This window comes from Taudactylus pleione, unplaced genomic scaffold (assembly GCF_031769625.1).
Source record: "Taudactylus pleione unplaced genomic scaffold, aTauple2 ptg000080l, whole genome shotgun sequence".
Taxonomy (NCBI): Eukaryota; Metazoa; Chordata; class Amphibia; order Anura; family Myobatrachidae; genus Taudactylus; species Taudactylus pleione.
The window spans coordinates 2,113,296-2,138,117 of NW_028284482.1; the positions used below are offsets into that span (position 1 = coordinate 2,113,296).

The 24,822-nt window shown below is 42.8% G+C and overlaps 1 protein-coding gene across 3 annotated transcripts in view; it reads left to right on the plus strand.

The window, feature by feature from the left end:
• The window catches only part of HEBP1 (heme binding protein 1), a 183,879-nt gene that overhangs the window by 50,653 nt on the left and 108,404 nt on the right, over positions 1–24,822 (plus strand). For 2 of the 3 annotated variants that reach the window (XM_088468111.1, XM_088468112.1), the window contains exon 2: positions 2,054–2,162. The exons of the other annotated variant lie outside the window; for it this stretch is intronic. In XM_088468111.1, the coding sequence (XP_088324237.1) occupies positions 2,054–2,162 (109 nt within the window). The remainder of the gene's footprint in view (positions 1–2,053; positions 2,163–24,822) is intronic. 3 annotated transcript variants of the gene reach the window in all.

Sequence of the window (24,822 nt, forward strand, 5' to 3'; positions counted from 1 at the left end):
ATCTTCTCTTGCTCCTTTATGTGCTGGCTCGACTCCACCGGCTACTTGATTCTCGAAGGACTTAACTGAAACTGCACCAACTGCAAGGGGATGGTATTAGCACTATTGCATATGCATATGTACTGTATATATATATATATATATATATATTTATTGCTATAGAGTATGTGTGTGTGTGTATATATATATATATATATATATATACATATGTACGTACCGGCGGCACTCAAAGCAGTTAAATAACCACTCAGACAGCAGATATATGAATCAACGTTTCGATGTTACACCATCATCATCAGGATATCAAAAAGACATAAAACAGTGCACTTACTTATACCCCCACCAGCTAACACGTCTGGAAGCAGCTTCCGGGTCCGTCCCGGTGGCGCCCACAGATGACGTCACCAACGCGACCCGTTACCATAGCTTCTAAGCAATAAACAAACACATACATATATTCATGGTTATGGACAAGGAGGCTAATACATGGTTACTGGTATCATAATAACGATATACCGATCTCATCAAAGATGCAAAAAACTTTACACCATACTTGAAAACAATGTTAGCTAAACATAGTACATTGAATATCGTAATAATCGTAACCCGATGTCAGCATTAAACCCGGAGCATGCATATTGGATGAATTTCTTATAGTCCTGGTTAAAAATAACATATTCCAAAGACAAACATTTATAACAGACAAAGACACAAGTACTGTAAAAGCCAATCGAAAAATAGTATCAATTAACATCACCTATGAAGAGTCCACTGCAGAATAGTAAAAGGTCAACTCTGTAGCCAATCGGAATCTAAATCTAAACATGCCAAGCACAAAATTGCTAATAAGCATAAACAGCAAGGCATTGAAAACATATGTCAAAACTAGTTATAAAGCAAATGACCATATCTGTTATTGATAGACAGAATCTTAACGCTAATATGGTAATCCATAGCGTCTCACAGAAAACAATGTAAGCCCAGGTTGTCATTTAGCCCCTTAGGAGATAAAGTACTAAGTCTAAAAATCCACTGTGATTCACACTGCAACAGCCTCTTAGAACGATCTCCCCCACGAGTAAGAGGTGGGATGTGATCGATTAAAATATAACGCAATGCTGAAATATTGTGCCCAGCCTGTAAGAAGTGCCTAGCAACCGGTTGGTCGCTAGCGCCCGTACTAATGGCCGCTCGGATGGCTGACCTGTGCAATGCCATACGCTCACGTAGGGTTCTGTCAGTTTTGCCGACATACCCTAGCCCACAAGGGCAGGTAATAAGGTAGATAACATATTTGGTCGTACAACCCAATCTGTATCTAATGCTATACCGTTTGCCACTATGTGGATTGACAAACGAATCCCCAGTTGTCAAATATCTACAAGTTAGGCAATTAAGACACTTAAAGCATCCATTTTTTAACCTCATGAAATTACGTTCATCGTTTTACTTTCTGTCTGGGCCGCTGCCAACATCGCTTTTAACCACCCAATCATGGATATTCTTGCCACGTGTGTAGCAGGACATAATCATAGTATCAATAAGATTAAGGTCAGAATCATTCTGTACTATAGGCCAAAGCTGTTTTGACAGTCTGCTAATAATAGGGCTGAAAATATTGTAATGGTTGACCCAAGGCATATGTTTATTATGATTAGAGGTCATTTTAGGACACAATAACTGTTCGCGTGGAATACTCATGGCTTTGTCTTGGCCACCAACAGGGAATCCTTATGGTAACCACGAGACAGAAACCTGCTAACCATTTCATCCATTCTATTACTCGCTGTTTCAATGTCATTACAAATGCGTTTGGCTCTCACAAATTGTGAATAGGGCAGGCCATATTTTAAAGGTTTAGGGTGGAAACTATCGGCATGAAGCAAGGAATTTCGGTCAGTAGGTTTACTGTATAGAGATGTACCAACAATACCATCATGGTGATGCACCTCCACATCCACATCTGACTCTGACCTTTCACAGGACGCCGTCACTACCAGTGATTCTGATACTGGCCCCCGTGTACCAAACACTTCTGCTCATCTCCCTTTAGGGGTACGTACCTGCAGGCAGCCACGAGATCCCGTCGACGCTTTACACGCCGTGGAAGACAATGGTCGAGGAAGGAGACATCCAGGGAGACCCCCTCTTCTGAAGAAGCGGTAATATTCAACTTATCCAGCCATCCTTTGACTGACATAGAAACTCAGGTACTGTCAAGGGGCTTATCTTTTGTGCCGACGGTCAAATTTGACTATTTTTCTTGGGAAGTGGAGAAATATAAATTATCCCGCAAACTGTGGCTACATGAGAAATACAGTGGCTCTAGAAAACAAACCATCGATGTGGAACCATCTGATATTCCTATGTCAGTGAAAAAATTATCCAAGAGATCCACTTATGATCCCCTTTCTAATAATCCATCGATAAAAACCTTCATCAATATGATCGATAAAGAGGTTAACAAGGCCCTGTCCTCTTCTAAAGCTCGGATCCACCATAATCTAAGCACCAATGAATTTAGAGCTTTGAAAGCACTATCGAATTATGATGACATTGTTATACGACCTGCCGACAAAGGCGGGTCGATAGTGGTACAGGACGTTGCTATGTATCATGCTGAAATTGTGAGACAACTCAGTGACTCTAATGTATATTTGCCACTAGATTCCGATCCAACTGTACGATTTAGGGGTGAATTGTTATTGTGTCTGCAACATGCTGTTGATAGTGGGATTATTTCTCAGGAACTCTGTGATTCTCTTGTGCCTAAATATCCTATCATTCCGATTATGTATACATTACCCAAGGTACATAAAAGCCTTGACAATCCCCCCGGACGGCCGATTATTTCGGCACGGGGGTCATTGTTTCAATGTGTCTCTGTATACTTGGATACCTTGTTACAACCCTGTGTAACTGGACATCCAGACATCCTGATGGACACCACCTCCTTTTTGAACAAGCTTTTAGCCATTGGGGATATTCCATCTAACAGCCTATTATGTAGTATAGACATTTCCAACCTCTATACGATCATACCTAACGAATCTGGCATTGAGGCAGTACGTAAGCTAATTGAGGGTAAACCCTTATATAGTGGTCCTGATATTGAATTGGTAGTCCAACTTTTGAATATGATTCTTACATGCAACTACTTGCGGGCAAACTGTATTTGCAACGCATTGGATGTGCGATGGGGTTGAATGTGGCCCCATCGTACGCCAATGCATATATGTTTATGGAAGAATGCAACATCTTCTTTTCCTTACCTTTTATTTCGGAGCGTATACACCTATATACTCGATATATAGATGACATATTCATAATTTGGATGGGTACTCGCAATGAATTTATTGAGTTCATAGAGGGACACAATAATGGTGAGAGTCCTATTAAATTTACTTATAATATTCAAGCAGAACGTGTCACTTTTTTGGATGTGGAGGTGCATCACCATGATGGTATTGTTGGTACATCTCTATACAGTAAACCTACTGACCGAAATTCCTTGCTTCATGCCGATAGTTTCCACCCTAAACCTTTAAAATATGGCCTGCCCTATTCACAATTTGTGAGAGCCAAACGCATTTGTAATGACATTGAAACAGCGAGTAATAGAATGGATGAAATGGTTAGCAGGTTTCTGTCTCGTGGTTACCATAAGGATTCCCTGTTGGTGGCCAAGGACAAAGCCATGAGTATTCCACGCGAACAGTTATTGTGTCCTAAAATGACCTCTAATCATAATAAACATATGCCTTGGGTCAACCATTACAATATTTTCAGCCCTATTATTAGCAGACTGTCAAAACAGCTTTGGCCTATAGTACAGAATGATTCTGACCTTAATCTTATTGATACTATGATTATGTCCTGCTACACACGTGGCAAGAATATCCATGATTGGGTGGTTAAAAGCGATGTTGGCAGCGGCCCAGACAGAAAGTAAAACGATGAACGTAATTTCATGAGGTTAAAAAATGGATGCTTTAAGTGTCTTAATTGCCTAACTTGTAGATATTTGACAACTGGGGATTCGTTTGTCAATCCACATAGTGGCAAACGGTATAGCATTAGATACAGATTGGGTTGTATGACCAAATATGTTATCTACCTTATTACCTGCCCTTGTGGGCTAGGGTATGTCGGCAAAACTGACAGAACCCTACGTGAGCGTATGGCATTGCACAGGTCAGCCATCCGAGCGGCCATTAGTACGGGCGCTAGCGACCAACCGGTTGCTAGGCACTTCTTACAGGCTGGGCACAATATTTCAGCATTGCGTTATATTTTAATCGATCACATCCCACCTCTTACTCGTGGGGGAGATCGTTCTAAGAGGCTGTTGCAGTGTGAATCACAGTGGATTTTTAGACTTGGTACTTTATCTCCTAAGGGGCTAAATGACAACCTGGGCTTACATTGTTTTCTGTGAGACGCTATGGATTACCATATTAGCGTTAAGATTCTGTCTATCAATAACAGATATGGTCATTTGCTTTATAACTAGTTTTGACATATGTTTTCAATGCCTTGCTGTTTATGCTTATTAGCAATTTTGTGCTTGGCATGTTTAGATTTAGATTCCGATTGGCTACAGAGTTGACCTTTTACTATTCTGCAGTGGACTCTTCATAGGTGATGTTAATTGATACTATTTTTCGATTGGCTTTTACAGTACTTGTGTCTTTGTCTGTTATAAATGTTTGTCTTTGGAATATGTTATTTTTAACCAGGACTATAAGAAATTCATCCAATATGCATGCTCCGGGTTTAATGCTGACATCGGGTTACGAATATTACGATATTCAATGTACTATGTTTAGCTAACATTGTTTTCAAGTATGGTGTAAAGTTTTTTGCATCTTTGATGAGATCGGTATATCGTTATTATGATACCAGTAACCATGTATTAGCCTCCTTGTCCATAACCATGAATATATGTATGTGTTTGTTTATTGCTTAGAAGCTATGGTAACGGGTCGCGTTGGTGACGTCATCTGTGGGCGCCACCGGGACGGACCCGGAAGCTGCTTCCAGGCGTGTTAGCTGGTGGGGGTATAAGTAAGTGCACTGTTTTATGTCTTTTTGATATCCTGATGACGATGGTGTAACATCGAAACGTTGATTCATATATCTGCTGTCTGAGTGGTTATTTATCTGCATTGAGTGCCGCCGGTACGTACATATATTGGAGCCCCCGCAGCGGAGCTTCTCCGGAGGGCACCTGCCGTTTTTTTACTACATGTGAGTGCCACCCACAATGGCGTATATATATATATATATATATATATATATATATATAGCAAATTTGTACATAAAGGTGCTGCACAATTAAAAGTTTAACACAGGGATATGAGTCAGTGTTTCAGAGTATCTTTACTTCGCACTGTCATCAGGAATGATAAACAGACATGCCAATGTTATTATTTTTGTATAACCTTTCTCAGTGTGTTAAGTGGTGATCACATGTGATTGTATTGACGCAGAGGCATGACTGGCCTTGATGACGTCATTGGTTCGCGCCCCCGGCCAGGAGTGCAGTGCCGCGTTTGGATGCCGGAAATCACTGGGTAAAGTGTATATTAGAATTGTACTGTAAGTGTGTTATGTTTACTATTTCTGATTTAAGTGCGAAACAAATATGCACTGAAACGTTGACTAATATCCCTGTGTTGGACTTTTACTTATGCCGTGAGTGCTGCACCTTTGTGTACAATTGAGATGCATTACTTGTGAAGGCACCGGGCGGCTGCCGAAAAGAGTACTGCGAGTGCTTGACCATTCTTATGTTGTATGTGTGTGTGTATATATATGTGTATGTATTAGGGGTGTGCACCAGCCACTTTTCGTGTTTTGGTTTTGGATCTGGATCTTTCTTCGTGTTTTGGATCTGGATTGGTTTTGCCAAAACCACCCTTCCGTGTTTTGGGTTCTGGGTTTTGTGTTTTGGATCTGTATTTTTTAAAAAAAAAAGCATAAAAACAGCTAAAATCACAGAATTTGTGGGTTTTTCTGCTCCTATGCTATTATTAACCTCAATAACCTTAATTTCCACTCATTTCCAGTCTATTCTGAACACCTCTCACCTCACAATAGTGTTTTTATGTCCAAAAGGTTGCACCGAGGTAGCTGGATGACTATGCTAAGCGATACGAGTGGGCGGCACAAACACGTGGCCCATCTAGGAGTGGCACTGCAGTGGCAGACAGGATGGCAGTTTGAAAAACTAGGCCCCAAACTGTACATAATGCAAATGCAAAGAAAAAAAATAGATGTAAGATGGAATTGTCCTTGGGCCCTCCCACCCACCCTTATTTTGTATAAACAGGACATGCACACTTTAACAAACCAATCATTTTAGCGCCAGGGTCTGCCACACGACTGTGGCTGAAATGATTGGTTCGTTTGGGCCCCCACAAAACAAGCTGGCAATTAATCTGTCCCTGCACAAACTGGCTCTACGGAGGCAAGATGTCGTCCTCATCCTCCTCATCCACCGATTCCTCACCCTCTTTAGTGTTGTGTACATCCTCATCCTCACAGAGTATTAACTCGTCCCCGCTGGAATCCACCACCACAGGTCTCTCTGTACGTTCTGGAGGCTGGTCTCCCTGGAAGAGTTGATAATTCATTTTTATGAACGTCATCTTCTCCACATTTTGTGGAAGCAACCTCCTACGCCTTTCGCTGACAAGGTTCCCGGCTGCACTAAACACTCTTTCGGAGTACACACTGGAGGGGGGGCAACTCAGGTAAAATAGAGCCAGTTTGTACAGGGGCCTCCAAATTGCTTCTTTTTCCTGCCAGTACAGGTACGGACTGTCTGACATGCCTACTTGGATGCTGTCACCGATGTAATCCTCCACCATTCTGTCAATGGTGACAGTATCATATGCAGTGACAGTAGACATGTCAGAAATTGTTGCCAGGTCCTTCAGTCCGGACCAGATGTCCAAACTTGGTCCTGCCTGCCCTGCATCACCGCCAGCGGGTTGCTTAGGATACCTAAGTTTTTTCCTGGCAGCCCCAGTTGCGGGAGAAAATGAAGAAGGAGCTGTTGACGTGTCACGTTCCCCTTCAGCTGACAATGTTTTCACCAGCAGGTCTTTGCACCTCTGCAGGCTTGTGTCAGCCGGAAAGAGAGACACCACATAGGCTTTAAACCTAGGATCGAGCACGGTGGCCAAAATGTAGTGGTCTGATTTCAACAGATTGACCACCCTGGAATCCTGGCAAAGCGAATGAAGGGCTTCATCCACAAGTCCCACATGCCGAGCGGAATCGCTCCGTCTTAGTTCCTCCTTCACTTTCTCCAGCTGCTTCTGCAAAAGCCTGATGAGGGGAATGACCTGACTCAAGCTGGCAGTGTCTGAACTGACTTCACGTGTGGCAAGTTCGAAGGGCTGGAGAACCTTGCACAACACGGAAATCATTCTCCACTGCGCTTGAGTCAGGTGCATACCCCCTCCTTTGCCTATGTCATAGGTGGATGTATAGGCTTGAATGGCCTTTTGCTGCTCCTCCATCCTCTGAAGCATATAGAGGGTTGAGTTCCACCGCGTCACAACCTCTTGCTTCAGGTGATGGCGGGGCAGGTTCAAGAGTGTTTGCTGGCGCTCCAGTCTTCGGCACGCAGTCGCTGAATGGTGAAAGTGGCCAGAAATTTTTTCGGGCCCCCCAAAGCATCTCCTGCACGCCCCTGTCGCTTTTCAGAAAATTCTGCACCACCAAGTTTATTGTGTGAGCAAAACATGGGACGTGCTGGAATTTGCCCAGATGTAATGCCCGCACAATATTGGTGGCGTTGTCAGATATCACAAATCCCCAGGAGAGTCTAAGTGGGGTAAGCCACTGGGCGATTATTTCCCTCAGTTTCTCTAAGAGGTTGTCGGCGGTGTGCCTCTTACTGAAACCGGTGATACACAGCGTAGCCTGCCTTGGAATGAGCTGGCGTTTCTGAGATGCTGCTACTGGTGACGCTGCTGCTGTTGCTGCGTAAGGTGATACATCTACCCAGTGGGCTGTCACAGTCATATAGTCCTTAGTCTGCCCTGTTCCACTTGTCCACATGTCCGTGGTTAAGTGGACATTGGGTACAACGGCATTTTTCAGGACACTGAGGACACTTTTTCTGACGTTTCTGTACAGTCTCGGTATCGCCTGCCTAGTGAAGTGGAATCTAGACAGGATTTGGAACCGGGGACACACTACCTCCATCAATTGTCTAAATCCCACTGCACTAATGGCGGATACCGGACGCACGTCTAACACCAACATAGCAGTCAAGGCCTCAGTTATATGTTTTGCTTCAGGATGACTGCTGTCGTACTTCATCCTCCTCGCTAAGGACTGTTGGAGGGTCAATTGTTTAGTAAAAGTAGTGGTGTTCCTACTTCCTCTCTGGGATGATGAACAACTCCCAGCAGCAGCAACAGCGGCAGCAGGAGGCGTAGCAATGCAGGATCCTCCGGAGGAATCCCTGATAGGAGAGTCAGTCATGCCAGTGACATGGCCTGCAGGACTACTTCCGATCCTGACTAAGGAGGAAATTGACGAGGAAGGAGTTGATGGTGTGGTTTGCAGGCGCTTGGATACAACAGGACAACGGGATTTAGGTGTCCCTGGACTGCTTACGGTCTTAGCCAAAGTTTCTGAACTTGACAGTAACTTTTTATGAATGCGCTGCAGGTGCCGTATAAGGGAGGATGTTCCTAGGTGGTTAATGTCCCTACCCCTACTTATTTCACCTTTACATATGATGGTACATATGGCAAGACAGTTGTTGTCCGGATTTGGATAGAAATATTGCCAGACCAAAGAGGTGGAATGTTTGGTCTTCTGCCCAGGCATGACCGTGATGGTCTTTTTCATCCCACGGACAACAACTGTCTCCCTCGGAGCCTGATTTAAACAAACCACATCACCATCAGAATCCTCCTCGCCAACTTCCTCCTCAGCGCCAGCTACACCAGTATCCTCATCCTGTTGTACTTCAACAGTGACATCTTCAATTTGCATATCAGCAAGTGGACTGTGGGTGCTCCTTTCAGCACTTGCAGGGGGCGTGCAAATGGTGGAAAGAGCCACCTCTTCCCGTCCAGTGCTGGGAAGGTCAGGCATCGCAGCCACCACCACACTTGGACTCTCCTTGGGGATTTGTGATATCTTCTTAGAACGCACAGTTCTTCGCTGTGCTTTTGCCAGCTTAACTCGTTTGATTTTTTTAGCGGGAGGAGGGCTTCCATCGTCATGTGAAGCTGAACCACTAGTCATGAACATAGGGAAAGACCTTAGCCATTCCTTGCCACTCCATGTCGTAAATGGCATATTGGCAAGTTTCCGTTTCTCTTCAGATGATTTAAATGTATTTTTCAAGGTCATTTTCCTGAACTTTGTCATTTGGGATTGTATGTGCCCTCTACTATGACATTGGGCATCGGCCTTGGCAGACGACGTTGATGGCATGTTATCGTCTATGTCATGACGAGTGGCAGCAGCTTCAGCACTAGGAGGAAGTGGATCTTGATCTTTCCCTATTTTATTTTTATCGGAGAAAGTTTGGTCCTCCATTTATGTAATATTGATATATAAGTGCGGCTAAGGCGCACACAAACACAGAAAATAATTTTTTATTTTTGTTGGAGACTAGTGCACTTTGTGGGTTACACCACATGTTAAGAAATGAGCCAGCCGGCCCTTTACTTATGGGACACAGGCGCACGCTTGGCGCTGCTCCTTTGTTGATGCACGTGCAGCCACAGTGCACACAATTCACAAACACAGAAATTTTTATTTTTGTTTTGTTTGGAGTGCCCTTTGGGGGTTACAGCACCCTTTAGCGGTCAATCCAGCCGGCCCTTTATTTATGGGACACAGGCGCACGTTTGGCACTACTTTGTTGATACACGTGCGGCTACTGCGCACACAATTCACAAACACAAAAAAATATATTTTTTTATTTTGTTTGGAGTGCCCTTTGGGGGTTACAGCACCCTTTAACGGACAAGCCAGCTGGCCTTTTACTTATGGGACACAGGTGCACGCTTGGTGCTGCTCCTTTGTTGATGCACGTGCAGCCACAGTGCACACAATTCACAAACACAGAAAAAATATATATTTTTTTGCACTTGGGGGGAGCACCCCTGATGGACAGAGCACCCCCTGGACAACACTACAGCACCCCTTAAGGACTGGGACACTGCACAGGACTTTGGAGTGGACACAGCCCGTATGGACAACTGACTGCACAACACAGTCCAGCCAGCCCCTATGGACTTTGAAGTAGTGGACACAGCCCCTATGGACAACAGCAGCACAGCACAGTGCAGCACAGCACAACACTACACTGCACTACACTACACTACACTACTCAGCCCAGCCAGCCCTAACTCCCACCCTCCCTCTTCACTGTCCACAGCCGAGTGAGAAAATGGCGCCGACGCGGGTACCTTATATAGGATCCAAAACCCGCTAGACCCGGAAGGCGGGATGATGACGTTTTGCCTCGATTTCAGATCCGAGTCAGGCGGGAAAAGTCGAGCCTGACTCGGATCGGCCTCGGATCGGGGGGGCTCGGGGGGGTTCGGATTTCAGAAATCCGAACCCGCTCACCCCTAGTATGTATGTATGCATATGTGTATATATATATATGTGTGTATATATATATATATATATATATATATTTTGTAATAACCAGGGGTGCACTCACCAGTCTTCATATAATATTAATTTATTGCATTACATCAAATGAACAATAATCACAGTCCCCACATCAACGCTTCGGTCTTGTATGGGGACTTTTGTGTTGACCAGGACCGAAAAGTCAATGTGGAGGCTGTGATTATTGTTCATGTAATAATTGAATAACAATAACAATAATTGAATATTATATGAAGACTGGTGAGTACACCCCTGGTAATTACCGTTTTGCATTTTTGGATTTATTTTGTCCTCTATGGGTAGCGACCCCAGCACTATTAATGTTATAACACGAGTGTGGACTCTTCTGAATATATATATATATATATATATATATATATATATATATATATATATAAAACAGAACTGGATCAGAGCGCCTAAAAGTGCCTCAGAATATAAAAATATATACAAAGTGCAAGAAGAAGTCCACTAAGAGATGAAATGATTTTATAGCACTTTATTGTGACTACTCTTATGTTCTTATCCATGCTTCTATTATTTTATTTCTGATTTTGTTATATGTTATGGGTTTTCTGATTTTATTTATTTAAGCAATGTGGTCACAGGCCACTTGCACCCCAGTCCTGGAAAAGGCGAGTGCAGGTCTGCACCCCAAATCTAGGAGTGGTGAGTGCAGTGGATTTCTGACTTTGTTTATGCGGTTAATTTTTATTAACCTTTTGTGATCATAGCTTTCTCATGCACCCCATGTGCAAACTCGTTTATATTAACCTGTGTCAGCTGTCTTTTTGGTAGTGTGATAGAAGCTATGTCAGGTGACTGCCTTACCTTTAAAAGCCATTAGCTGGCAGGTGAGCTTTAAACCAGGTAACATTTTTTCAGTCTAAACTATGTGATAGCAGCTAACAGGTTTCCATGAGTGTGACGGATAGTGTAGGACCTGCAGAAAGTGGGGTCCCGTGATGTGGGCTGCGGGCTTAAATGCATTGATCAATCCATGAACTAAATCCCCATTATTTATTTATTTATTTATTTATACATCATTGTGAGTGTTTAAACATGGTGAGTGCTGGGTTTTCTGATTTTATTTATATATATATATATATATATATATATATATATAAAACAGAACTGGATCAGAGCGCCTAAAAGTGCCTCAGAATATAAAAATATATACAAAGTGCAAGAAGAAGTCCACTAAGTGACGAAATGATTTTATAGCACTTTATTGTGACTACTCTTATGTTCTTATCCATGCTTTTATTATTTTATTGTCTGATTTTGTTATATGTTTTATAAGTGTCTGCACCCTACCTCAATGTATTACTAATAAATTGTACTATTTTATATGTTTGCGTATCCACTTGCATTACCCAGTTCTTTTTAAATAGGTCACCTGGCACATAAAAAAAAAAATATATATATATATATTTTTTTATTACATATATATATATATATATATATATATATATCTGGCACATATCTATGTGTATTTCAACTAGCACTTGCACTTTGTATATATTTTGTATATATTTTTATATTCTGAGGCACTTTTAGGCGCTCTGATCCAGTTCTGTTTTTTATATACTTTTTAGGGGCTTACCACCCTGTAGTTTTTATAGGATTGAGCTGACACCCCATATTATTTCAGGGAGTGCCCGTTTTGTGTTTTGAACCTGTATGCCAAACAGTTACACATATTTGGGGTACCCACCTCTTGTGTTATTGGTGCCCTCTGGGAAATTATTTATTAATTTAAAAGTTTCCATAGTAAACCACAATCACTGGCGCTTGAAGAATTCACCAGTTACATATATATATATATATTATATATATATATATATATATGAAGAAAAAGGGGTACAGTGTATATATAATATATATATAAATAAAAGAAAGTAGATCTATGGCGCTGCTCTTCAGATTAGTTCAGTCTTAATGGTGGTTGGTACTGGTAAGAAAACCTTTATCTTCTTTTAATGGTTACTCCCACTATGCTCCTTTTATAGATATAAATCAGGTGGCCACTTTAATCCTTGAAAATACCGACTGGTAAATCGGGTAATCTAGGAAGAAAAAGGGTGACAAGGACAAGCGCCTGATAGTGTAGTAGTTAGTGTTAACTTAAATTAGATACAAAAAATTTCACATGCGCGTACCATGAATATGCTTGTATATTAAGCATATAAGGAACCAATCCTCAGATCACATATGACCGGTTTCCACAGCAGTCTTAACCTTCAGCCAGATTTCACCCAGGAAATAGCTGACCAGATAGCTACTACCTTTTTGGAGCAGAAAAATTTTCTTCCGCAGTGTTGTATGTTTTATAAGTATATGGTTTTTAATATACACAAATATACATGTCACACACAAAAGCAAACATAAGAATGTAGCTTATCTTATAGGTCACAGTGGTCAGTTCCAGTAGTAGTACCTCAAGGTACAGCTAATAAAAGTCAATATAAGTCCCTTTAGGGTAGGTCTGGATGGTTTGTAGAGTTGGTGTAGCTTAACCAACACGTTTCGCCTTTAACAAGGCTTCCTCAGGGGTCTTACTTGATAAATTTACAGGGGGCTTTTTATACCTGTATGTCTTCCAAGATTTGGCCGTTTTTGGCACCAAAAATGGCAAAACAATGTCACTTCCGGTGCGCGCGCACCTGGAACTGGAAGTGTGCGCCTGCTCAGGTGTCCCCCTCCAAAAAAAAAAAAATTGTACTCACAACCTTTCCCGGAAGTGTACATCACTTCTGGTTCGTAGCTGCTGCCGGAGGTGATCAAGACAACTCCAAATAAGGGATCCCCTACACTAGCATAGGACTGCCTGCTAGTCCACGTGTAATCGACTCCATTCTCTTGGAGTCCTCATAGTTGCTCCAGACGCCATTTTGTTGGAGCTCAACCTCCTATATAAACAATTAATAAGAGGATTCTTTTTGTATTGATTGCACTTGCCCGAGTACAGTACTTTCAGGAGTCTAGAGGACCCAACACAACGCCAAATCTTTCAGACTAGGATAAAAAAAGGGAGGGGGAAGGGGACTACAGTACAAATCAATAATAAAACCATTAATGTTAAAAATTCACATAAAACTATATAAAAATACATTAAAATGTTATTAAAATATATATATCAAAAATTATCCAGATTTCAACCAAGATTTCAGAACCTTTAGAGATTGTTTTTCTTCATTGGTAAGATTTGATTTAGTGCATTCCATAGTTACTTCATCCAGAAGATCTTTTTTTAGTAGGTCTTAGAATATGTTGATATGATGTCCTTTGGATTCTAACGGATAGAACTTTGAAGGGAGTTTTAAGTTTGACTTAGAGGAGTTGAAATTGGTTAAGACAGCTGTTTCTTTCCTTGCAAAATGTCTTTTGAGTGTAAGTCTCCTGATAAATTTGTTAAGGTCTATGAACTTCTGGAATTTGTTTGGTTTTTGTGTTGGGGCAAATGTAAGGCCCCTGCTTAACAATGAAATTTCAGCTGAAGTTAGTACATGTGTAGAGAGATTAAATATACCTTTGTTTGTCGGATCTACTTCTAACGGAGGTATCTTTTTTTGTTGGGGTTCCTTTCATCCACCTCCTCTTTTCCCCCTCCTCCAGAGAATCTTCTTTTTAGAGGGGAAGCTTGTTTTATATTCTCTTTCACCAATGTCCTCCGGTTCGTTACCAATTGTGAGCGAACCGGAGTAGGGGATAAAAAAATTATCTGTAGTATCTTCTATATCCACCCTGTCAAGGGTTGTGAAATGGTTCCGTGTACTTACGGGGTCTCTTGTTACTGGTTGTGGGAATCTATAGTTGTTACTAGACTTGGGACCTTTGACAGTCCAAGCAGGTGGTATCGTTGAATGATACTGTGAAATATGTTCTTATTTCTGGTGCTGAAATCTGGACCAGTTCTTTGTCTGGTTATTCTCATTGTCATACATGTCCCTGTTAAATTTCTTCTTTTTGTTCTTAATCACCTCTTCCTCTATCCTTTCCTTCCTTCCTTCTGTTCAGAACCTCCTCGTTTACCATATTTCACGGTATCGTTCAACGAAACCACCTGCTTGGACTGTCAAAGGTCCCAAGTCTAGTAACAACTATAGATTCCCGCAAACAGTAACAAGAGACCCCGTAAGTACATGGAACCATTTCACAACCCTTGACAGGGAGGATATAAAAGATACTACAGATTTTTTACCCCCTACTTCGGTTCGCTCACAATTGGTAACGAACCGGAGGAAATTGGTAAAAGAGAATACAAAACAAGCTTCCCCTATAAAAAGAAGATTCTCCAGAGGAGAGGAAAAGAGGAGGTGAACAAAAGGAACCCCAACAAAAAAAGATACCTTTGTTAGAAGTAGATCCGACAAAGAAAGGTATATTTAATCTCTCTACACATGTACTAACTTCAGCTAAAATGTCATTGTTAAGCAGGGGCCTTACATTTGCCCCAACACAAAAACCAAACAAATTCCAGATGTTCATAGACCTTAACAAATTTATCAGAAGACTTACACTCAAAAGACATTTTGCAAGGAAAGCAACAGCTGTCTTAACCAATTTCAACTCCTCTAAGTCAAACTTAAAACTCCCTTCAAAGTTCTATCCGTTAGAATCCAAAGGACATCATATCAACATATTCTATGACCTAGTAAAAAAAGATCTTCTGGCTGAAATAACTACGGAATGCAGTAAATCAAATTTTACCAATGAAGAAAAACATTCTCTAAAGGTTCTGAAAAGTAATGAGGATCTGATATTGAAATCAGCGGACAAGGGAGGAGGCCTGGTCATCCAAAATCGGGAGGATTATGAGAAAGAAGCAAAGAGACTCTTGGATGATGTTAAGTCTTATAAACCACAGCCGAAAGATCCCACAAATGAATATTTGATTGAATTATGAAGAATTTTAGTGTCCAGTCTACATAACAACATTCTAACGAAAAATGAGTACCAATACCTCCCACTATAGCAATCTTCTACCGTCAGCCCAAGATTCACAAAAGTATGGACTGCCCTGCAGGCAGACCAATCATAGCAGGCATTGAATCATTAACAGCCCATCTATCTGAGTATGTGGACGTCTTCCAGAATCCCCACTTGAAAAATTTTACCTCATATTTGAAAGACACGACTAGTGTGTTATAACACATGGAAAATGTCAAATGGAAGACCGAATATAAATTGGCTACTATAGACGTACAGTCACTCTATACATCTACAGTACATGAGAAAGGCATTGAAGCATGCAAGAAAACCTTAGAAAATGATTCTACGCTAAATGATTCCCACAAAGATTTTATCTGTATTTTAATACGTTTTATCTTAACTCACAATTATTTAAAATTTTTAGATCAGTTTTACTTACAAATTTGCGGGACTGATATGGGCACAGTTTTCGCACTGAGTTATGCGAATATTCTAATGGGCCAGTGGGAAGAGGAACATGTGTATAACTACAATCCGTATTCTAAGAAGATAAAATTCTATAAAAGATACATTGATGACATTATTATAGTGTGGGATGGTGAAGAAAGTGATTTTGAGCAATTTATTAATCATATACATGAAAATGATTTTAATCTCAAGTTCACCTTTACTATTAACAGTAACCATGTAGAATTCTTGGATCTAGTACTCTCCAGTGAAGGTGAGAGGTAATTACGAAGAATTATATTAAAATGGTAGATACAAATAGCTACCTTCACTTTAAAAGTGGACATGCTAGACGGTGGAAAGAAAATATACCGTACTCCCAATTTTATCGGATTAAGAGAAACTGTTCTAAAGAAACAAATTATCAAGAACAAGTACAAGTGTATACAGATCGCTTTAGAGAGAGGGGATAACCTGAAAATATCTTACAACAAGCCCTGTTAAAAAGTGAATGGAAAAATAGACAGGAGCTATTAGCTTCGAGTATTGAAATCCCAAAGAAGGAAGATTTGATTCCTTTTATTACTCAATATAATAATGAGGTGAAGATTAGAAAAAACATCACAAAGCATTGGAGTATTTTAAAGATGGACCCAGTTTTGGGAGAGATCTTGCCGGATAGACCTGCAGTGGTGTTTAGAAAAGCAAAGAATTTGAAGGAAATCCTGGCTCCTAGCTGATTGAAACACAGAAACGAACCGAAACAAATCATGCCTAAATGTGTTGGCTCCTACAAATGTGGACACTGTAATGTGTGCAAGTATGTGAATCCTGTTAGAAGAACTTTCACCAATTCTGATCAGACTAAGGAATATAAATTGAAAGAATTCACCAATTGTTTGACTACCTCTGTGATATATATGATTGAATGCGGATGTAAACGAAAATACATTTGGAAAACTAAGAGACTTCTTAAGCTAAGGACCCAAGAACATCTGCGTAATATCAGGAATAAAGTTGAAAGCCACCCGCTCTCTAGACACTTTTCAGAGATACATAACTCATCTGTAGACAGTTTCTCATTTAAAGCGATAGAACATGTAACCTTGGGCCCAAGAGGAGGTGATTTAATGAAATTATTGGCACAGAGAGAGATGTTTTGGATTCATGAACTCGATACACTGGTACCACATGGTTATAACGAGGTATATGAAATAGCCCTGTTACTTTAATGACTCCATAAAATAAGATAACTCATTAATTTTTAATGTAGTTATAAATTCATGTATTTTACTATGTATCCCTGAATTATGTACAAGTAAGATTGTTACTGGTGTTGTACATTTATATGTTGGTTGAAATCTGGATCATTTTTGATATATATATTTTAATAACATTTTAATGTATTTTTATACAGTTTTTTATGTGAATTTTTAACATTAATGGTTTTATTATTGATTTGTACTGTAGTCCCCCTTCTCCCTCCCTTTTTTATCCTAGTCTGAAAGATTTGGTGTTGTGTTGGCTCCCCTAGACTCCTGACAGTACTGTACTCGGGCAAGTGCAATCAATACAAAAAGAATCCTCTTATTAATTGTTTATATAGGAGGTTGAGCTCCAACAAAATGGCGTCTGGAGCTACTATAAGGACTCCAAGAGAATGGAGTTCATTACACGTGGACTAGCAGGCAGTCCTATGCTAGTGTAGGGGATCCCTTATTTGGAGTTGTCTTGATCACCTCCGGCAGCAGCCTTGAACCGGAAGTGATGTACACTTCCTGGAAAGGTTGTGGATACAATTTTTTTTTTTGGAGGGGGACACCTGAGCGGGCGCACACTTCCGGTTCCGGGTGCCCGCGCATCGGAAGTGAAGTTTTTTGCCATTTTTGGTGCCAAAAACGGCCAAATCTTGGAGGACAAACAGGTATAAAAAGTCCCCTGTAAATTTATCAAGTAAGACCCCTGAGGAAGCCTTGTTAAAGGCGAAACATGTTGGTTAAGCTACACCAATTCTACAAATCATCCAGACCTACCCTAAAGGGACTTATATGGACTTTTATTAGATGTACCTGGGAGGTACTACTACTGGAACTGACCACTGCGACCTATAAGATAAGCTACATTCTTATGTTTGTTTTTGTGTGTGACATGTATATTTGTGTATTTTAAAAACCATATACTTCTAAAACATACCACACTATGGAAGCAAATTTTTCTCTGCTCCATAAAGGTTGTAGCTATCTGGTCAGCTATTCCCTAGGTGAAATCTGGCTGAAGGTTAAGACTGCTGTGGAAACCGGTCATATGTGATCTGAGGATTGGTTCCTTATATGCTTAATATACAAGCATATTCATGGTACGCGCATATGAATATATTTGTATCTAATTTAAGTTAACACTAACTACTACACTATCAGGCGCTTGTCCTTGTCCCCCTTTGTCTTCCTAGATTACCCGATTTACCAGTCGGTATTTTCAAGGATTAAAGCGGCCACCTGATTTATATCTATAAAAGGAGCATAGTGGGAGTAACCATTAAAAGAAGATAAAGATTTTCTTACCAGTACCAACCACCATTAAGACTGAACTAATCTGAGGAGCAGCGCCATAGATCTACTTTCTTATAAATATATATATACATACACTGTATATACTGCAGATTCCCAGCACTTCCTCATATACAAAGTATGATTATTGCGTTGGTGCCCTCCATGGGGTAAATTCCCAAAATAAGACCAAGGAGAGATTACAGCACTCAGCGTCTTATAAACAAAATCATCACATTTTATTCTGACATTTCGGGCCCATGCCCGTTATCAAGGATGTACATACTGAAAATTTTACGTTTATATGCATCTCAAACACCCCATCAATAATTGGTAAACACTACTCACCTGAGTAGCGCCGCCGTCCCGTCCGTCATTGCTCCTTCACGCACACCCATGTCCATGGTGTCGCACTCCCAACGATGTCATCTGCAGAGCCACCCATGGTCAGCAGGCTCACACGTCCCCAAATGTTGAAAATCTCCTATAAAAACATACAGAGCATTTGAGAAAACATGGACTGTTCATCATCCTTACATAATAAGAGCAGATAGTTATCAATAGATACATACCTTTTAGCTTTGAGTCACTATGGCGAAAGAGAATACACTGGTAAAAATATTGTTCCAGTTGTTGAAATAATAGATGACAATTTGATCTGAGAAGTTTTGGAGTAGATTGAAGTATGGTCCCAGTTGTTGGAGTAATGTAGATATTAAAGATGTAGATTTTCACTATGACCCGGCACTTTACAAATTGTAATTCAGAGAAACCACTGACGTTTGTACAAGTGGTAGAAAAATTCCCAATCCTTGGTTCTTCACCTCTGGCTTACTTGCAGGCCCAACACTATGTAGCCAATCTTTCTAGCAAACTTTCATCGGATGATTATAGTAACTGACTCGATGATTTGTTACTGGGAGAAAATCATCACTTTAAGGCAATTTCAATGCATTACTCATTTTTACACACTCCTATACAATATGAGACACAGAAAACTAGTCTGGCACAATGGAGGAAATATTTTCAAAGTACAAAAAAATTGTTGCGAACATTTGAATTGTCTGTCAAACTGGTACCTGCAACATCATATACAGAGTTGTTCCTGAATATAATATACAGGATATATTTATCCCACCATCGCAGACATGTTATGGCGTTGTTAGAGGACTCCCCGTGCCTTAGATGTGGCGCACACTGGGCTGAATTAATGCATTGCCTATGGGGATGCCCAATAGTAAGTAGAGATGAGCGGGTCCCATTCCCTGAGAACCGGACCTGCCCGAACTTTGGGGATCTGGGGCGATCCGAGGCGCCCCTCAGATCTCTCCTCCTGCCCTGGATCCCTAATCGAGGCAAAACCTCGCAATCCTCTGTCGGATCTCGAGGTTTTGCCTTGAGTGGCCATTTTTAAATATCCCTTTGCCTTCAATGGGCAAAGCGCTGATTGGCTGACAGAGCCATCTGTCATGGCTCTCAGCCAATCAGTGTTAAACCCATTGAATGCAGGGAAAAAAGAACAAAAAGATGGAGCTGGTTCCCTTTGCCGACACACCCATGGCCGCCCCCCCCGCTGCCGACACCTGCTGCCAGCACACCCTGCTGCAGACTCTCCAGCTGTCGGCACCCCCACTGCTGACACCGCCGGCAGCCCCGCTGCTGACACCACTGGCTCCCCCATGCTGCCAACACCACCGGCACCCTGCATTGAGAACACCCCTGCACTACAGACACAGTCAGCAAACCTGCACTGAGGACACCGCTGGCACCCCCACTCTGCCAACACCGCTGTTACCCTGCACTGAGGACACTGTCTGCACCCACACTTCCATTCCATGTACTGAGGACACCATCAACAACCCCCTGCACTGCCAACACAGCCAGCAAACCTGCACTAAAGACACCGCTGGCACCCCCACACTGCCGACACCGCCGGTACGCTTCACTGAGGACACTGCCAGCACCGCAGCACTGCCATTCCATGAACTGAGGATACAGTCAGCAACATTTGCACTGCCAACAGAGCCAGTAAACCTGCACTGAAGACACCGCTGGCACCCCCGCTCTGCTGACACCGCCGGTACCCTGCACTGAGGTCACTGCCAGAACCGCAGCACTGCCATTCTATGTACTGAGGACACAGTCAGCAACCCCCGCACTGCCGACACAGCCAGCAACCTGCACTGAAGACACCGCTGGCACCCCCGCTCTGCTGACACCGCCGGTACCGTGCACTGAGGTCACTGCTAGCACCGCAGCACTGCCATCCCATGTACTGAGGACACAGTCAGCAACCACGCTCTGCCGACACTGCTGTCACAGTAAGTGTACTATTTTTGTATCCAACCCACACTGTATAACACACTGTATCCGTGTTGGAAATTGGAAGCCGAACTGCCACATGTTAGTGCTGCCCACTGTGTCGCTTAGCTTAGTCAGCCAGCTAGCTGGATGCAACCATTTGGTCTTAACTAGATGAAAAAAATAATATTGTGAGGTGGTCAAAATTGATTGGAAATGACTGGAAATAAATCTTATTGAGGTTAATAATACTGTAGGAACAAAAACAGGCCCATTTTATGTGATTTTAGCTGTGTTTATGATTTTTTAAGAAAAAATCCAGATCCAAAACCAAAACCTAAAAACAAAACACAGAGGTGAGGTTTTGTCAAAACCAATCCAGATCCCAAACCATGGGAGATACATATCCAAAATCAAACACGAGGGTCGGCGCACATCTCAGATAATAAGGAGATTTTGGATACTGATAGGGAACTATGGGCCTGATTCAGACCCGGTCGCAGGCGCTGAGCACTCGCAACCGGGTTGATGGTGGCCCAGAGCGCATGCGCACGATGGAGCCAGCTCCATCGTGTGCATGCGCGAGACCCGGATAGCAACGGGCAATCCATCGCTCCGGGTCTCGTACCAATGGGGGCGTGCTGTCGATGTTGAGTGACAGCACGCCCCCTATGGTGGGCGGGCTGGGGGAGTGGCTGCCCAGACGGAGACGTTCCCATGTGAACGCCTCCGTTTGGGGGCGGCCCCACTGACATCACGAGTGATGTCAGTGGGAGAGATTTCGGCTGTTAGAGCCGAAATCTCTCTGGGGCTTGCGGCAACGAGACCCTACCATAAGGGTCTCGTCGCAAACCTGATGGTCGTAATGGTCTTGACCATCATGACCATCTTCCTGGCCACTCGCTATAGCTGTGGGTGGTCACCCACAGCTATGCGAGCGGCCAGGAGGCCGTTCTAAAAAAAAAAAAAAAAAAGACCGGCCCTGATTCAGAGCGAGCGCTCTGTCAGAGCGTCCGGCTCTGAATCAGGGCCTATGTTAAAAGACATCTGGTAAATTGCTTACCCCTGACACTTGAATGGGCAATATTCGGTATTACACCTATGGGTACCAGAATGACACAAGGGGTTAAAAAATTACTGATAATTAAATCTGCTGTGGCGATAACATTTATTTCACAAGTATGGCTCCAACCGACAGCTCCCACACTCTCCTTATTTTTGGAAAAACTTTTTAATATTTTCCGAATGGAGTATATGCAGGCCTCGCTACAGAAAGAAAGGTTCACAGAGAAATTTTTTGAGACTTGGGAAAGCTACATAGACACATTGTCCCAGACACTTAAAGAACAGATATGGAAATGCTTCAGAAATACACTTTAGTATGAGACACGTGTTTGTGAGCAAGACCCCCCAATCTCTCTTAACGCTATCTAGTTTATGGTTAGAAACTGATGGTTATTTAAATTTTATTTATATTGTTTCCCTGAATATGCCATTGTGTATTCTATTATTTACTATGTTTGAATAATGGACAATGGTTATTATTCTGTAAATTGTTATACCCACAAGTGAATGTGGTTGCATAAAATTTTATGTTGTTTGTCATGCTGCAATAAAGGAAAACATTTTGAGGAAAGATGTATATTTAGTTGTACAAGTTTTGGTTCAGTTGTGGATTTTCTAAGCTCTTCTATTGTTGATGATGTTAACTCAGTTAATTTATAGATACTACTTTTTATGTTGTTTCAGCTTTTTAACCCAGTTGGTTTTGTAGATTGAGATGTTGGTTCAGTCATTGTTGCAGATGTACAGTAGACACAGTTGCTATAGACTCACATATGTTGCATATGTACAGTAGACAGTTTTTGCTATAGACTTATTGTTGCTGATGTATAGTAGACACAGTAGTTGATATAGACTCTGTTATTGTTGCAGATGTACAGTAGTCGCAGTTGTTGATATATGAAGATGGGCGGTAGAACTGCATTCTCTTTGACCAGGTGGTGGTGTGTTGTGGTGTCGGGGTGCCTTTGCGTGGAAGTAACTTTCCTGCACTGAATATGTATGGGGGTAGGGAGGGTAAGATGCGCTCTCCCTGCTAGTAGTGGTGATGGTGATGACTTGTGTGTGTTTGTGAGTGGTGTTAATTGGAATGTTTCTTCTGGTGGTGGTGGTGTTTTGGGAGTGAGAAGGAGGGTGTGATTGGGTATGGAGTGTAGTATGGAGTAATGTGAAAAGGGGAATAAGATAGGATCAAAATGAGGCCAGCAAGACACAGTAGTTTGGGGCAAAAATCTTTTATTGAGTAGTCACAATGCTGCTCTGTGATCCTGGGCAGGTGGGTGGGGTTCAGTGATCAGTGGTGATGAAACTGGGGTGGTAGGTGGACCCTTTCAGGGGGCTCCTTCCCGTGCGGTTCAGTGACCTTGCACGTCACCCCTGCTGGACCTATGGTTGACAGTCTAGGAAGTCTCAGGGGGTGGGGGATAAGCAGAGTGGGTTGAAACACCTGTGCGGGGTCCCGTGTGTTGGTGCAAGTCTTGGCAGTACTTCCCTACCGGTAGGTTTTTTGTTATGGTGATGTAGGTCGACGTTGCGGCCGTTGCAGATAGGTTGGAAGCTGCAGGTTTGTTGGTGAGCTGGATCAGCATGTTACTGGTGTGCTGCAGGTGCACAGCTGTTCTGATTGGTCTGCGGAGGTCAGCGACCAGAGTGTGCAGCTGAGGTTGGCTCTTGGTCATGCCGCTGGTGGTGCGGAGCCAGAGGTGTGGATGGGTGAGCCGCTGGGAGCCTGGGTTGCACCGTGTGTGCTAGGACCACCCCTGGGAGGGGGGGATGGTCTGCCTGGGATACTGATTGGAAAAAAGCCGGGGAGGAGGGGGGATACGCAAGGTGTGACCTGGATGGAGCTGGTCACTGGCGATGTTGGCTGTGCGGACTTGCGGCCGGATGTGCGGGGTGCTCTTTGCACTGACGGTCCCCCGTGGAAATGTGGATCGATGGTGGAGACAACCCTGGCCAGGAGTCACTTGTTGAGCACGCCAGGGGGGGGAGAGAGGCTGGTCTGGGGTGGAGCCGGTCACTGGTGGTGTGAGCGGTGCGGACCAGCGGGCAGGTGGACTGAGAGCTATCTGCACTGGCGGTCCCTGGTGGGGATGGGGATCTTAAGTGGAGGTCAGCCTGGATTGGTGTCAGGTTTCATGTGAGGGTCTCCAACGCATTTTGGCACAGGTGCCTTCTTCAAGGGGGTGTGAGAGGATCAATGTAGTGCACTTCCGGGGGTGGGGGTTTGGTCAGGTGTCTCACGGGGCCATGGTGTGTTTGAAAGAGAATGTGGTGCAGGTGTGTGCAGGGACTTGCTGAATGGTGATGCAGTGCAGGTGTGTGCAGGGACTAGCTGGAGTGATAAATATAATCAGATGAGGCCAATGGTGTGTTTGAAAGGTAATGCGGAGTAGGTGTGTGCAGGGACTTGCTGAATGGTGATGCGGTGCAGGGACTGGCTGCAGTGATAAGTGTAATCAGATTAGGCCAATGGTGTATTTGAAAGGTAATGTGGTGCAGGTGTGTGCAGGGACTTGCTGAATGGTGATGCGGTGCAGGTGTGTGCAGAGACTAGCAGGAGTGATAAGTGTAATCAGAATATGGCCAATGGGAATGGGGGGCGTGTTTGTATGTATTAGCAGAGCTGTTGTTAATGTTGCTATGGTTACGCGTGATCCGTGCGGGGACAGTATAGAGGCCGGTGGGGATACTTGAATGTGTTGTGCTTTTCATGGGCGTGTGTTGCCAAGTTGGGTGGGACGGGGTCACTTGCGTAGGTGTCAGTGAGACGGGGTGGGGCATGCGTATGGGAAGGTAGGGGGATATCTAAGTGGGTTTAGGGGGAGTGGCATTAGCGGGTGGATGACGGACAGGTAAGTGGGTG